This window comes from Argiope bruennichi, chromosome X1 (assembly GCF_947563725.1).
Source record: "Argiope bruennichi chromosome X1, qqArgBrue1.1, whole genome shotgun sequence".
NCBI lineage: Eukaryota > Metazoa > Arthropoda > Arachnida > Araneae > Araneidae > Argiope > Argiope bruennichi.
The window spans coordinates 47,811,199-47,829,341 of record NC_079162.1 but is presented as its reverse complement, the minus strand read 5'-3'; the positions used below and the strand labels follow the sequence as shown (position 1 = coordinate 47,829,341).

At 26.6% G+C, this 18,143-nt stretch overlaps 1 protein-coding gene across 6 annotated transcripts in view; it reads left to right on the top strand.

Annotated features, from left to right (window-relative positions):
* Positions 1 to 347: 347 nt before the first annotated feature.
* Positions 348 to 18,143, top strand: part of LOC129958753 (E3 ubiquitin-protein ligase MGRN1-like) — a 38,868-nt gene continuing 21,072 nt past the window's right edge. For all 6 annotated transcript variants that reach the window (XM_056071411.1, XM_056071415.1, XM_056071414.1 and 3 more), the window contains exons 1-7: positions 348 to 679; positions 2,874 to 2,992; positions 3,101 to 3,189; positions 4,063 to 4,215; positions 5,745 to 5,862; positions 11,451 to 11,517; positions 13,548 to 13,702. In XM_056071411.1, coding sequence (XP_055927386.1) covers positions 592 to 679; positions 2,874 to 2,992; positions 3,101 to 3,189; positions 4,063 to 4,215; positions 5,745 to 5,862; positions 11,451 to 11,517; positions 13,548 to 13,702 — 789 coding nt within the window. In that variant the 5' untranslated portion in view covers positions 348 to 591. The remainder of the gene's footprint in view (positions 680 to 2,873; positions 2,993 to 3,100; positions 3,190 to 4,062; positions 4,216 to 5,744; positions 5,863 to 11,450; positions 11,518 to 13,547; positions 13,703 to 18,143) is intronic.

The window sequence follows — 18,143 nt, the reverse complement described above, 5'->3', positions numbered from 1 at the left end:
AAAACCTATGCATTCGGATTGTGATTTGAACAGCCAATGAGCGTTAAGATGCTTGAATCCTTGCTTCTGATATAGACGCTCATGTACTTTTACCGGCAAGAAAGAAACAGGTATTGCCAGTGCTTCTCTGAACAATAAATTTAAAATAAATTGGTGTTTTTCTTGCTGCACTTAAGAATAGTGATTTCAACCAATATTGTCAAAAATTTAACTAGTTCTATTAATTATCGAATCAAGGTATACTGCACAACTACCAGTTAAAAAAAAAAAAACTTTGACAATACTAGCATAGCCATCAGTTATTTTCTAAGCATGCAGCTTCGATCCTAGCGCCATCTTCACGAAGATTTGTTTGTTTATATTTTAAGTGGCAATTTATTTGCGATATTTGAATTCATTTATTATACACAGATGACATACGTAGTGATTAGAATTAATATGAAGGATAAAAGCGTTTATATATTTTGACTTATCAGTCTTTTTATTGCATTATATTAAAAATTAAATGAAAATCATTCTAGTCTGAAATTGAAGGAGAAAAGTGAAAGGATATTCTTGGTTTGGTTTTTTTAGGAGTAGTAAATTGTAAGCATGGGTATGATATTTAGCCGTCAGAATGCTAGAATTGAAGAATTCGATTCCACAGCAAGTAATGCATATCGATACCCGCCAAGGAATGGTTAGCATTAAAATACATCATTATACTTTATTTATATTGTAAAGGACAACAACAATTAATTCTTGTCTCTTATATGTAATATAGACAAAGGACATTTTCTCTATTATTGCTCGTCTGGTCATTGCCACAACATATAATGCAGAAACTATAAACCTAAATCTTTGGGTGTAATTTAAAGGATAAAATTGAGTTCCAATTCTCAATTTTTTTAGAATACTGATATTTAGGGATATTTCTTTTCTAAGTGACTGGACAATAATGAAAATGTTTAACTTCATTAGTTTTGGAAATTTGTATCTGCATGACTTTATTCTTTTCCCATAATTCCGCTTCATTTTCTTTTATCATGATAAAATATATGCGTGAGTAATTGAACTAAAGTATCTCTTAGAATACTATAGTGAAAATCAGTGGTCATGAGGATGCTATGGAGAAATCAAAGATTCTTAAAAATGACACATTTAATAAAAATTACTTTTAATTACATTTTAGAATTTTAAATGCTATGTGTATTAAATTGGCTTCTTTTAGTATCTTTGACAGTCTTGTATCATTTGCAGTCCACAATCAGTAATCATCTTAACTATGATTGAATCATGTTCATCTGTCTTCTACCATTAATTTTTAAACTTTTTTTATGTTCTGAAATAGATATAATAGAGATTTGATATTGTTATTTTTACAGAATATTTCTCTGCAGTAATCTAAATATTACATAATTCTGTATTGGGATATTATCATTCTGATTATTTAATATTTTAAGAAAGTGTAGATAAAGAATAGAAAGTTCTGACTATTGTCTCTTTTACTAAGATCATGATAGAAATATTTTATTTTAATGTCTTCTCTTTCCTTAAAAACTTTAAATTTTTTTGCCGAAAGACCATAGCTCATAGAACTATGTTGTGTTGCTTTTCATATTATTACAATAATTGTTTAATAACTGGACAGTAATTAAGCTTATGCAACAGCCCAAGGTTAAGAGAAAAAGCTTCAAATACTCCAATAAATTGTTATGTAGATTTAGAATAGAATTTTATATTTTGCTTTGCTGAAAGTAGATTATAGCTTTATTCTGATATCAAGTAAATTTAATATTTTACTTGATAATTTACATAATTTTATTCTATTTATTTAAGTAATGTACTATATTTAGATAATATGATTTATTCAGAATTCCAGAGCAGAGTTATGGGCCAAAACTTGTTATATTTAACTACAGACAGTAATTCATCTTTAGTGTTAAATTTTTTTTATACTGACTTATTAATAAAATTAATTACTGACAGTTTGCTCCATTATAACATCATCTGTTATATCATTCACCTTTTTCACTAAATACATAAAATAGATGTGTTTATTTTTAATATGAATTTTTGTTTTATATGTAATAATTATTTTTGTAAAGATCTTAATAATTATTATTACTTTTATAATAGATAATTGTGTTATTATCTATTCTATTTATGGAAAAAAAATGGAAAATGTTTGTTCATCACATTTGCTTTATTTTTTCTGCCTCTTTTTATTTTGGAAAATTCTTTTTCCTATATATCCAGAACACTCATTAAAAAAATTATTTATTAATAGTCTTCTATTGCTAATTATTTTTCTATGGGCATATTTTTAGACTTGCTTCTCTGTTGAAACTATGATAATAATATCTAAAAAAGAAATTTAAATTAAAGAAGTTAAAAGTTTGATACATAGCTATTAAATATTATGAAAAATAAATTGAAGTATTACTTTGTTTTAGTTCTTTTTTTATATTTTTTCTATAATCACAAATTTATTTAAAAATTGTTGTGTCTTTAGTATTTATATCTATGTATTGCTTGCCATATTTATTGGTTTCGAAATACTGATTTGTCTTTTGAGAATATTTTTCAACTGCTCATGCTAATTTATGATTATAGTATTTTATTTAAATTTGCCTTATACATCATTCTAGAATGCAACATATAATATATAATATATCTCATCATATAGTGCTGTGGCTATTCAACAGGAATATCACAGCCAGAATACATGTTGTAATGAGTGGTGATATAAGAATTCTATTGCATATGTAAAATTGTTATTCAGACTTTATTTTTATTTCTTTAAAAAATTCTTTTGAACTATTTTTAACCGTTAGTTTGTTATAACAAAAACATTATATTTTTATATAAATATATGAAATAAAATATTTCAGGTAAATATTTTGCTAGCCATTTCATCATGGGGGGAGAAAAGTTCCAAACAACAGAACCAGAAATGTATCTATTTGGTGAAAATACGGATTTGAACTTTTTAGGTGGAAAACCAGCTCCAGTGAGTTTTAAAGTTGCTTAATATTTCAGATAACTCGAATCTTAGAAGACCTTTTAAAATCTTAAACTTTTTTCTTAATATTTTCATAACAAAATTTTCTGCTTCTAGTTTCCTTATGCTGCACCTCAACCTAATGAACCAACACGGACATTGCGTTGTTTAATAAATATAAGAAAAGAGTCATTAAGATTTGTAAAGTAAGATTTCTTGAACAATTGTGCTTTGTTTTTTATATTTTATTATTTTCAAAATATTGAGAATGCTAAATTTAATTAATGGATGAATAAATAAATATAAAATATCAATAATGGTTAGTAATAACATAAAAGCAAAAACAATTTATTGTTATAGTAAACAATTTTAAATACTAAAGTACCAGCAACTCTTGTAGAAATCAGAATCATGTTCAGAAATCAAACTAGCATTAAATGTCATGCTATCATGATTTTTAGAAATATCTTATATCTTTCTACACAAAACTTATACAAGCAATTGAAGCATTAAAAACATTTAAATTAAAATATAATTTTCACTTACTTCTGGCAGCAAAAATAAACATATATCTATAATAAAATGAAAGTTATTAAAATGATTAAGATATTTCCAAATATAGCATAGTGGAAAATATCCAAAATTTTCAAAAATTGTAATTTATAAGATGTGCTATAACAGAAAATCATAATTTATAAGATATATGCTAAAATGAAAAACTGCTTTGTATGTGAAATATTATGTAGTTGTTTTCATGAATTAGATAAATAGTTTTTTTTTAGTTCATTGATCAATTTAATTTTATTGTTTTCTTTTTAATGTTAGAACTTTTTAAAATTAGTATTTATCAGTTATTTTGTTATTTATTATAAGAAATTTTTTATCTCTAAAATTTTTTGACAGTCAGTTATAGCTGTTTTGATTGAATAGGTATTTATTGTTACATTTTATTTAATATTCAGAACAAGTAACCTATCTTTATTATCCATAGAAATGTTTCTTCAATAAAGAAATATATTTTTAGAATTTAATATGCTCTGAATATGTTTGTATCTTTCTAAATATTTCTACTTTTACAGAGCATCAAGCACAATAGATAGTGAAAAACAAGACACAGAGAAGTCTTCCTTGAACACCTTATACAATATTGAATTTAGTTTTGATTCTGATGTACGATGTAACATAACTATATATTACTTTTGCACTGAAGAAGTAACTGCAAATTCTGTAATGTGAGTTGAATATTTTTATTCTTCTATAGTTCATTTAAAAATAAGAATAAATATTATTTTAAAATATATTTTATAAATGTAAAATTGATCACAAGCTTTTTAAAAACCTATTCTTTTTTTTCTTTTTTTTTTACTCTTTTCTTTTTATAATCAATAAGATATAAGGTGTTTTGTTTATAAATCTTTTTTATACTTATCCTCTATATATGTTTTAATTTTAACATCGATTTTATATTTTATGTTAACTAAATATTTCAAAGTTTTGCATACAAACTGTCAAAATTTAATGCAAATATTTACTGCTATTTAATGTAATCATTAATTACTTTGTTACTGCATTTCTATTAGAAAATTGCATGAAAAAGATGGTAATAGCTTTCAAAATTTGAAATCAGAGGCATTTGATTTTTTTTATAAGTGTGTATTTGTTTGCTTTAAGCTATCAATTTTTGTTAGGCTTGCTTGATCAAAAATAAAACCATTAATTTTTTTCTAAACTCTAAATGTTTCTCATTGAATTTTCTGTAGATGAATTGCATTCCAATAAATATGAATTAGATTTAAATGCTAATTTAACTTTTACAAATCTTCTTAACAAATATATTTTGTATTTGCTGATCAAAATTAGTTGAAAACTAAATTTTTTGTTAAATTTTGGGAATTATGTTATGAATTTGTTTGCTGTTTATTATGTTAAAATAATGACTATAAATTTTTTCTTTCTCTTTCATCGATTTTCTATAGTTGTTTATTACACATTGCACATATTTTTGTTGTATGATATTGTCATTTGCTGCATTTTCTTTTTATTCTGAATAATACTCTCTCCTTTATATTGGCTGCACTTATTTTTTATATGTTTTATAATTTTATTTAACTATATTACATTATTTTCTGTCTTCTATTTTATTTCTTTTGTTGTTGTTTTGTTTTTCAAGCTATTCTATTTATGGCAGTGAATATTAATTGTATACTTTAGTATTTTCATAAATAGAATTTATTATCTCTGAGTCATATTTGATAAAGCAATGAACCTTGAATTGGAAACAGCTAGCTATTTTCATTTTATTAAAATAAAATTTGTTGGAACTAGCAACAGTATGTTGAATGACAGCCTGTCTTCATTTTTTTCACAACCTGTATCCATCAGTTACAATAGTTTGTTATATTAGTTTCTGTTAGAATTATGCTCCAAATTGTGATTAAGCTAATTCATATGTTTGGGCGTGTAAATAACTGTGGTCTTAACATTTATGAGCATGAGTGTGTTGCAAATTATCTTTTATCAGAGATAATCTTTTATTTTTTAATACTTTTATTTTTTAAAAATTTAATTTCTGTATCTGTTTTAAAAAGTTATTTTACTGTTTTGGCACTGCATGTCATTTATGACTTCCTTTCTAAAGAATATAATTATATAATTTATTTAATGTTTATTGTTATTTACAAATATTTAGATTAAATATTATTAAAATGTATTTTATTCTGAAAATATACTTTAAGATTTTATGTGATTTGCATTATTTCAGTTATACTCCACAAGATGCTTCTTTGAACTCTGAAACCTATCATTATAAAAAAGGAATTAATCAACAATTCAGTCAAGAATCTCATAAATTTGACCCTACTAAATATTCTGAAGAAATGGTTAGTATGGAAAGTATTTTGAAATTCTTTGCATTATATGGATTTGTGAATAAATGAAAAATGTGAGTAGATTGATTTTTCATTAGTCTCTTGATATATTATTTTCTATTAATATGAATCAACAAGGTGAAAAAAAAAAAATTCTTCTGAAGGTTATATTAATCATCTGAGATTTTTTTTATCTGAAATAAAAACAATGAAATAAAATTTCAGTTTGCTGAGATAACTACAAGTATTAAAAGATGTAATCTTTTGCTGGCTGTATTTTTGTAAGAATTTTTAATTGTGTATTTTAAATGTTTTTATTATTTCAAATTTAATGACTTAATCTTCCATATAAATTTTGTCAGTTTTGTAATTTTTATTTAACTTTTCAAAATTAGAAATGAAAAATATGTGAATTGAGAAATATTATTTTAATTCTCTGGATGCTTTATTTTATTATTTATATAAATCTAAATTCATTTTTTCTTATCTTTATTTGATATTTAGCACTTTTAACTAAACTTCGAAGATTTTTTAGCTCCATTTTGCTCTGCTTAGCGATTAATCAACTTTAAAGAATGAAATTAATATTTAATAGAATTTTCTTTTAATATTTATATTTGCACATTTATTTAACTGCTGAATTTTTAAATGTGAAATTGAAAATTTTTAAGGGCTGAAATAAAAGCCAAACTAAAATTATTTGTTATGTTTGAGTTGTTTCGTTGTTTGATAATTAAAATCTTTGAATTTATTTAAGTTATTAAGAATGTTGGTCTTACTATGATGGTCGAATCCAGTATCCTTAGAGAGACTTTAAGGAAAAATCAGGCACACAGAGAAAATATTTTTATATAGAAACAAATAGTCACTAATTCATTTGGCCAATGGAGGGGACTAATTCCAAGAAAGTGTATCAGTTTCTTTCATAAATGGAGCTGCATTTTCAAAATATGATATAGTGAATGTGTGTAATTAGCACCCACAGGAAACTTGTACAGCAATGCTTTTTAAGATCAATGTTGCCTGGCAATTTGGTGAACTGTTTGCTCGGCTTACACTTAAACCAATGCATCTTGACAAGAGAACCTACTGATTATTTAGGTCTCAGTAGGTGTTATTTTTATGTTTTAAAGTGTTTCTGGAGTTACTGAATGATGTCCCATCAGGAATTTGCCAAAGTACATCATTTCAGCATGGGAGGTGTCTGTTAATATCAGTTAGATCATGTTATTTTGATGATAATTTACCCAATTAGGTGAATCAGCCAATGCGGAGCCATTATTTTGCTTCCATGCTCCCCAATTCCTTTAGGGATGTAAAAAAGAAATTGGCTTACAAAACCCCAATGATCGAGAAAGACTTCATAATGAGAGTTACTGCAGCAATTACTTAATCTACTAGTGCCATGGCATCTTTAAATGTTTCTAATATGAACTATGCACAGATATTGTATTACATTCTGGAAAGTCTTTTAAATACTTACTGAACTGTATCAAGTACTGTTAATACTTTTTTCTTGTTCTTTGTTATTGTACTACAACATCATAGCTTGACACTGTAATGCTGTTTTTCTAGCTGCAACAATTTTGTATCTCTGTTCTTGTCTTGGTAATCTTTATTGATTTGACATGTGTTGTACATTTTAACTGATGCCCTATTTAATTTGTTACTTCAGTATCACTTCTCTCATTTGGTACATTTTTGACCATATGTTCCTATGCAAAGAATAAGTCATCTATGTATACTTTTAATGTTTATTGTGGAACTTTTAATTCATTCTGCATAAAGAATTACCACAGAAATAAAAAGCCATGCATTAATTTCATTATGATTTTCTGCCAAGATTTTAAAAAAAATTATTATATGTCTGCACATAATTTCCTAAACATACAGATAGCAAAATTTCTGTTTCAAATGAATCATCTGAATATGGATAGAGCTTTCATGTATGTGAATATGATATGTGTTAGAGTATTTAAGGCTTTAAATTGTTGAGGAACGTGAATTTATCAACAATTAAAAATGTTAACAATTTCCTAGTGATTGTGAAACTTTAACACTCAAATATACTGGGAAGGGCATTTAGAATTCACTTGATCTAGACAATCAATACAAAAGATAAATGCATAAACAGAGAACTTGGGTTGTGTGATTTGCTACCTCTACAACTTAATACTAATTTGTAATTAAAATTGCTTAATAAGTAATTTTAATTAAAACTATATTAGATATTCAATTGTCCATTTAGATCTTGAAATTGAACTCATTACACATTTGAAACAGCTGCTATGGTGTCTTTGTTCGCTTGGAGGAAGAAAAAGAGGAGGTGGATGATTGTTGTTAATAAAGCCAATCAGAAGTCGAACAAATGGTCTTTTCTTGTTCAAGTGAAATTATAAAGAAAACAGGAGGGAAAATTAAATAATGAAATCATTTATCAGGTAATAGGGAGTTCAAGATGATTAAGGCTAAAGATGATTTCTATTTTGGATTTAGCTTTTTATTTAATCAGAGAGCTTCTGATAATGTAGGAAAATCGTGCAGCTATGATCTGATATCTTTCAATATTTTTAAAGGCTCTCTTAAATCTTAGAAATCTTGTCTGAGGATCCCAAAGTCCCAAGTCTTGTCTGATGATGATAAATTTGTTTTGTATTGGTGTTTCCTGTAGCTGCTGGCAGCCTAGATGTAGTGACTTACGCATATGTTCTTTCGGGAGGGTTGGGTTTGCTTGTGATATATATGACTAGTAGTAGACAGTTTGAAGATTTACTGTGAAGCATTAACTCCATCACATGGGCCTGAGATGCTTAAACCACAGCTGATTAGGACTTTAGAAATCGGCCTTTAAAAATTTGAAATGGGAAGCATGGTAATTATAATCGTACATTAAATCTAATTGGGTATTCTACGTACATGCTTGAAATTAAATGCTCATAAATTTAAATATTTAATATGCTCATCATATCATGACTGGAATTTTCTCGTCTGCATCTGAAAATTCGATTTCTCTTCTCTCTATTTGATTTTCAAACTACACAGTAATCTCTCATGAAAGATATATATTCATTATAAGTTAAATCATATTAAATACTATTTAATATCATATTAAATACTACTAATCATAATATATCATATTAAATACTACTAATCCATTATTTAGAATGTATAATCTCTCATGTTTTTAATTCAATATATGGTCTATCAAATGTCAGTGATGATTTTTAAAATATGTTAACTTTGTGCTTCTTTTTTTATTTTATATAATTTTTGGAAAGCAGATGGAGTGCAAGTATAAATAATATTATTTCATATATGGTATCATTGATCAGTTGTGATACTCAAGAATGAAAAAAAAAAAAATAATAATAATGCACTAATGGAATATAATCGGGCATATGCAAAATTGCGTTTGTTTATTGGAAAACCCATTTAAATGAAAGTGAACTTTAACGCTCACAATGTGACTGCGAATAAAATCATATTTCCTTGCCAATATTTAAATTGCGGCAGCCTTCACTGGTTCTGGGTAACAATTAGCCTCTTTATCTAGACTCTGTCATACCAGCTAAATACTGTTCTGATATATTCTTGAATTGGTCTTGAGTATCTGGCAAATAATTAACAGTCCTCTTTTTTGAAATGTTAAAACAAGTTGAAACTGGTATAGGTGTCCCTTCTCCGACTGCTAAATGATGAATGTAAACTTAAGTGTAATGCAGGTTATCATAATAAATTAGGATTATTTTTACTCATTGCAATTTTATAAATTTCTTTAGAACTATTTTCCATATAAATAATCTAAGAAGGTTTTTAAAAAATGAATAACAAAAAAGTAGTAATATTTTATAATTGTGAAGTGACTTTTTTGGTCATTCTGTATTTACTAAATGGATGAGTATATTGTAACGTACAGAAGTATTTAAGTTACAAGATCATATTGCTGGCATATACCAAAGTAACTGATTTGTTATCAGCATGAAATTCTTCAATTCATCTGATATTTTCTACTGAAAATTAGCACTTCTCTAATAGGTTTTTCAGCCTAGTAATGAAAAATTATTGAAATTTCCTATTATTGATATTTTATATTTTGAAGTCTGCAAAAATTGCTTGAGAGTAACTGATAATTTGATTGCGAATAATTAGCTTAGTATTTAATTAATCTAGATTGGTTGGTCATAGGCTCATCAGGTCCAGTGTTCTTATTATGTTTTTGGATTACTTACTTAAAAAGGATCCTCAAAAATATCAGACTGGAAATACAAATTGCATTCGCAATCATTTCAATTTTTCCATTCACGTATTTAAAAGCAAAGAAATACTGACGAAATCAATAGATCAAATTTATTTTATTTAAAAAAAATTAGTACCTTTTTATACAAAATATTATAATTTCTCTTTGAGTTCACTCATTTGTGTCTTACGGAAAAATACTGTTGTACTTCTTGTATGCATGCACACCGAATTAAAGAGTTGCAGTCTTATTATATGACTATAATTTATTGCAATTTAATACAATCTGTATGGCTGTTCTTAGAGAACTTTTGTCAGTCATATTTGCTATTCTGTATGTTACACTGAAAGACTCGAAAGAATTTTAATGAACTTCAGTGTCGGAGTTGGTATATTAAAACAAATAATATTCTCATTAGAGTGTATGGGTGGGACCATCATACATGTACATTTACAGCACTAGAGGAATACAAAATAAATGAGTTCAGAGTTTATTAAAGATAGGTTAATTAAATAATTTTTGCATTATGTTTCAGAAGAAATTTAAAGCACACAAATGCTCAACCATAATTAGTGTTGATTGTGGAGAATTCAGCACTTTACAACTTTTGGAATAACCGATTCATGGTGGTTTATGCGCTTGAAAATTTAATTATAAAATGCTCCATTTTTTGTGTGTCTTTCATAACAGCACTGCTGAACACCTTTCGTTATATCTCTGATTGGAATAATAATGTCTAATGTGGCTCAGTGCACTTTGGTAAAGTTGGTATTTTCTTGCTTATGTACCTGTTGTTCTTATTCATATATTCCTCTGTAAAACTGTTTCATTTTAGCATGCTTAAGCTACCCTTCAGATTTATTGGAGCCCTTTCAAATCACCCTATATAATAACACGTTCTTTGCTAATGTCTGTTGTATTTCAGTATTCTTTAACTACTCGTTTTGTTGTTATGTCTTTAAACTTTGTTATGTTATTATGAATTATATGCTTAATTGCTATTCATGCTGTGATTAAAGTTAGCCTTTTAGTTAAGAAAGCACATAGATTTGTATCTGTTAACTGCTTAAGAAAAAAAACATCTGATAATGATTTACTATTTTGCAAATATTCAAAAATTAAATTTAAAACTGAGAATTTTAAATCGCTAAATTTTAAAATTTAAGAACATAAAAGAATTTAATATAAATTGATTTTTAAATTTTATATTAAATTTTCTGGTAGATGCCAGAAGTTTGACAAGCAGTTTGAAAATTATTTGTGTAATTATACACATATATTTTTGATAGTTTGCTATGCTTATGCTTATTGCCATGTGGATTTGTATATCATACCACTCTAATTACATGTTCTTATATTCTAGCTTAATTACAGATATGATAATGAAGTCATACCTGTTCTAATTCAGTGTGTTGCTGAAGAGGGAGATGGTAAGTGTTAAATTTTCAACATCATTTTAATATATGAAGTTATTGTAATCTGTTTCAACAACGTAAAAAGGAAATTGCACTTTTCATTAAAATTAACAGTATTTGCGATTGAAATTGAACTGTGTTCCTCTTCTTTAAAAAGTAAAGATAAATATCCAAATTGAATTTTAATATAGTAAAAGAAAAGAAATATATTTATAAATTACTTAATTCGTGTCAGGAAAATTCTCAAAAGATACAAAAATGATTTGCAGAATTCATATTTTAGTAATCTGTGTTAAATCTATAATGTTGTGTTTATCATGTCTGCTGCAAAAATAATATTTTCCACAGTTGTCTTATATACATCTATAATCTCAAGTGCCTTCCCAAGAATTCTGGTAATTATGCTGGCCAATTACAAATCCATCAACTCCACTTTTATATATGTTGCGTTCTAAAAGTATGAAACCATATACAGTAAGTATATTAGGGTTTCATCATGCATAAACCATATGGTCCTCTATAACAGAGTAGTCTGCTATAATCTCGGAAGGCTTTTTTCAAGAAGTAATAAAACACTGTCCTATTCATATATTCTAGCATGAGATAAGATCCTACCAAACAGTCACTAATAACACCTGTCTAAATTTAGGCAATTGAGATGTGAGAATTCTTTTCTTATATTCTTTTCAAGGTCTGAAAATACTTTCTTTAATTCATGAGATCCCATTTCTAAATAATGCCTCTCTGTAGCAGAGTGACTAAGACAGAAAACTGCCGATTATTATTTATCTTCTGGGCATCTAGTTCTGGAAGTCGGAGATAAATATTTATATTTAAAATTTGAGCATTCTATATGTGGCATTAATACCTCAATGCCTTATATTCAATAACCCTCGCCTCCGATTCAGATCTTCTGTTTGTGTTATTGGTATACTTTGTTTATATCCTACTTTTTCTATGAGATAACAAATGTGAATTTTTTACTCTGTCCACTCAGTTACTGTGATGACATTCTGATAGCTTTCATGGTGGAATTGCTATGCATTGTTTCTATGTGGTTGTGTTTCTTTCAATTCCTCATATGTATAATTTGCCATTACCTTATTAAGTTGTTTTGGGTGTTGTTATCAGTATAATAATCCAATGCATGAAAGATTTAAAAAGCAGCATTTGCTTCGGCTTGCATCTTGTGGAACCTTAACATGTCACTCAACTGCAGCTCTGTCATTGCTTTTTTTTTCTATTCACTGGAATTTGCTTACAGTAAATGCTTTTAAATTTTGCCGATGCTCTATTTTTATAGCAGAAAAGAAGGGACAATAGTGACTGTTGAAATATTGTGAAACTGCTGTTTTTTTTTTTTTTTTTTAATTCTGAGTGGAATGTAATCCTAGGTTCCTTTGAAATATTGCTTGTCTAATAGTTATTATCATCCCTTTTATTTTGCTGAAACAGTTTCTGGATGGCCTATTTATTTATATTTATAGAAATGGATGATATTCAACAAAGTGTATTCTGATTGTCAGACAACAATTTTTTAAAGTTTGGAGGTAATTTTTAATATGGGAAACAATAATGTAATTGGGTGAATATGCATGAGAGGGTTTCATGTTTCTTTGTCCGTGTATTGTTTTGGTGATATTTTATCAGAATTTTTATGCTTTCTAATAATAATAAAATTCGTTTACCTTTTTTTTTCTTAATGATTCACAATTTTATCGTGATTTTACTGAATGTTTGAATTTTGTTTACAAATAGCTTCTAAAATTTATGCTCTTCTGAAGACGCATCATCCACACACACACATACAAAACTCAATAATCCTCAAGTGCAGAGTTATTTCCTTCCACTCTGTCTAATTCATGTTTTTTAGCTTACATGTAGTCAAATACTTATAATTATGTAACCTTAAATTTATTAATAAAAAGTTCTGTAGAGACGATTTGTATTAATTTTTTTATCTGTGTAACATTTTTTTATTAATTATTTTTTAATTAATTGTTCTGTACACATTCTTTATGCTTAATATTTTGTTTCATTTTTAGAACCCAGACAATCTCATATGGTTATAGCTGTAGTCGAGAAAAATGCAAATGAATCTTATACTTTGAAACCACTGAAACAGAAACTTTTTGTTGATGGTCTTTGTTATCTTTTACAGGAAATTTATGGTATTGAAAACAAAAATGTATATCAGTCAGTAAGTTCCAATTCTTTTCAGTTTCAGTTCTATTAGATTAATGTAATAAAACAGTTCTTCAATAAAAAATTTACGATGAAAAAGATTTTGTAGCAGAAAGGTTATCATAATGTTTGAAGGTTATAAATCAAACCTTCCATAATTTTATTCATACATATTGGAAATCATGAATAAAGATCTTGTTTCTGAATGTGTTGTCATGCACTGTAATTAACATAACATGAAATTATATTTTCCCTCTTTGTATTAAAGTTAAATACACTCTGTCACTAGTTAAAATTTTTTCCTCAAGGTAGTAACAACAAATGGCATCAATTGTGATTTAATTTTCTTTTTTTTTTAGTTTCTTTGTTTGATAATTTTGCGTCTAATTTAGATTCAGTTAGGAAAATTACTAAAACTTGGACCTATTCTTTCCTATTCATTAAAGATTTAGGGTATATAAGAGTTTTATTCAAATTTATTCTTGACTGTAATGTATAGTTGTGGGAAAAAAGGTGCCACAGTAAACTTAATTCAGCTTATAACGTGTACTAAAAGATGATATCCCGGCAAGGTTAAAAGGGAATTGTCTGCGTATTTAAAATTATACAAACTTTGAAATTTTCTTCGGCAGTACCCCACTTTTGATGTCTTGAATAGATTCTACATGGAAAAAATTACCCAGAATATACATTTTGGTTAATATACCCTGACTGCATCCGGAGATTTTTTACGTTTTCTATTAAAAGGCCATTTCCATATTTAGATGGGTAAGGTTTATATGTTCTCTGGATGTCGGTAATCGTATTTTCTCGTGTGACGCTTTAAAAGTTTTATACAGTTTGCACTCTTTGTGTTAATATTGGTTTGTACTTCATGTATGATAAAATATTTAGAATGAAAATTTCTGTGAGAAGTTTGATTCTTTTCTTCAAAGAAATATTCTAGAGTATTGAAAATTTTGCTTATATTGCATTTGAATCTGAATCGCCATTATGCTGAAAGCATCAAAATTGAAAATTTTGTTGTATGAGCAAAATAAATAAAACTGAATATATTTTTATTATTCAAAGTAAATGTAAATTTTAGAGTTAAAATTAATATCTTACCAATAAAGGAAAAGAAAAAAATTAACTGATTTTTATTCTTTTTGTTCTTTATTCTTACATTCGTTATTAATTTTTTGTTATTCTTATCATCATTGCCTACTACTAATAAGTAGACATGAAATGATGCACCACTTTATTTTATAAACACTTAAAAAAGTAGTGCATTATATTCACTGATAAATGTATATCTAAATAATTTTTCTTCAATGTTTTATCTACAACCTAGCGTTCTCTATAAATGATTTTTGATTGTGAAAGAATTCACTGTATGACATTAATCTTAATATTCATTCATTTATTCTACAGATTTTTAATTTTCATTATTGTTGCACTTTTTTATACTATTATTCATCCCATGTTTTGCTGCTTCTGACCTAAATAAAAATTCAAAAGCAGAAATAATTCTAATCCGTAAAGTTATAGGAATAATTATTATATTTATATAATTATGAGAGTAATTATTCACTAAGATGTCTTTACGAAACGTCTGGTTTAATAATCGAAAATTAATGTTAGAATTTTTGTGTAATATGTGTGTAATTTTTGTATTTGTTTTTCTTTATTCTGTTTCTTGTATTTGTTCCGTTTATTAAGTTTAAAATGATAAAAGAATAACGCTTTCATGCGCTTGATCAGAATTATTTGACAAATTGCGATTGTTCTTGTTCATATGATTGAATTCAAATAAAAAAAATAACCCCAAATCTTTAGTAAAAAATCACTTACAGTCTCTTGCTCTCATTGTAAATATCAAATAAAAAAATATTACCTTAAAAATGAATTTCATTTGAAATTTTGTGTAATATTTCGTTTAAAATTGTTTTTGCTTATTAAGAGTAATTCTTGCATAACAATATTTTTTAGGGAAGTAATACATTTTGACACTCAAGTAAATAGAAGTTTATTGTTTTAAAATTTTGTTTCATCCGCTTCGACGGTTCATTTAAATATTAAACAAAAACTGCGCAATTTTATTAACAAAAATACTTGTAAACTAAAATATCAATCAATACTATGTGAATCTTTAAAATTGTTAGAAATTCTTCGTTTTCACATCTATATATTTTCACATGTGTAAATTATTTGAAATTCTTTGTTTTGGCATGTATACGGAAGAAATGTAAGATATATTTTGCTTCCAAAAAACAAATATCAAATCCGTTTTTTAATAATGTTTTGATGCTAATTTTTTTTACTCTATTTATGATTATGTATAATATTATAATAATTAAAATTACAACAAATTTATTTTATTAAATTTGAGACTTTTTTGTGAGAAATATTGAGCACATAAACAAATATCAATAAATTTAAACTCCAATGGCCCTTTTCTTGTTACAGAAAATAGAATTCGTTATGCATTAATTACAAAGAGGAAAATGTGGTCAGCATATTCGTAGGATTGTAACTATTTAATTTTACAAAGTATTTATTAGGAAATGCAGTTTTCATTATTCATTAATTTCTTATATTCTGTGTGTGACGTTACATGAGCTGACGAATGGAAATTCTAGCTGGCCACATTAACAAACTATCATCTACATTTAAATGCAATGACTATTAATAAAATAATATATCAGTGGAAAGAATTTTTTTACATTCATTTCATGTTATTTGCAGCTGACGAAATTCTTTTTATATATTCTAGCATTACAGCAATGTGGAAAATTATATTTGATTCACGAAATGCTTGATCATTTGCGTCTGAATGTCAAACAAAATTCTGTCGACATTTTGCAATTTGTTAATGTGCCCTTAGGTGCATCATTTTAAAGGCAAAATGGAAAACATAATATAACGTAAAAACTATTCATAGGAATGAGCTCATAATTTTTAATTGAATAAATATATAGATTAGGAAATTTGGCTTCCAGCTAAAACTTTTAATGTAGTTTTGAAATTTCATATCAAAATAGGTGTTATTGAAAATTTTAAAGTTTGTCCTTATTTTAATATATAGTCGCCCCCTAATGAAATGTTAAATTAAAAACTTCTTTGATTCCCTTCGAATAATATCCTATTTATGATTGTAGGATGAACGGTGTCGGAATAAAGCTCGATGGCTCCTTTTTTTTTTTTTTTTTTTTTTTTTTTTGTCCTGCAATTGCACATTTGATATGTTTCAACTGTTGAATTAAAATTTAATTCTCTGTCATCATCTATGCATATTTGTTTGACTTCTGTTGTTCATTTTTTATAATACGATAATCTAAAAATATATTGCGCCTGAAAATTTTTAAATGGTTTAATTCCTTAAATATCGGTTCTTGGTGTATAAAACAAATTAGTGTTGCATAAAACTGAATCCAGAATTTTGTAAAGTCGATTGAAAATTACATTTGGTAAGTTTTTAAAAAAATACAAAAATTGATTTTTCAAAGCCTGTGTAGAAAATTATCAATTAATAAAATACTTATAATGGTTTAATATGTTTGTGTACTATATTTTAACATTATATCAAAGAACTTCCAGAAATATGAAAATACAAAATTATTGATTAAGACTTTTATTTATATACTATATTTAGAAAAGAAATCTATATCAGTGAAATGGATTTTAGGTTTAATTCAAGCTATGGTTATATACAGTAGTGGATTAAGACAAGATAAGGCCCCAGGTATAAACTGTTTTGAGGCTTTCCCCATATCCCAATTTATAAATGCTTTTACCCAATATCTGTGATGTATCGTATCAGTTCTATGGTTTCTGGTTATTTTTATCAATGTATCTTTACATATATTCACTTGTGTAGAACATTATAATTTTTTTCTGTTAGAAAAATGTAAGTCGGATCAAATAAAAAAATTAGTTGTTTTATATGATTAGTAGGAAAAATTTCAATATTTTTTTTAATTTACTTATAGTACATTTTAAATAATAATGAATCATTAATAAATAATAATACATTGGCAACTAAAAATCAATATGTATTACAACCTCTTATTTCTTCTGTTTCCCGTTAATGGCTGTCAGCCTCCGCCAATTAACGAACAATTTTCCCTTTCCAGTCGGTGTTATAGCTTAAAGTATAGGCGTTTCTTTGGGACATGTGTTCGCTGTATGTAGCTAAAAACAACCGTCGATCTTTTAAGCTATATCAATTTCTATTATCCAATTCATTCTACTTATTAAAAGAGTGACTTCGATAAATAATTTTCTTATAAACGATTTAATGATGCGTTTGTATACTCAATCTACGTACGACTACTTCATCATGGTGGTTAACGCTAAAACTGATCTTGTATAACATATAGATTTTGTAGCCTTTCAGAAGAATGAAGCGAACGTCTGTATGAAAAACTGCCACTAATTTTATATTGAAATGAACCTGCTGGCATCTACACTTTGTA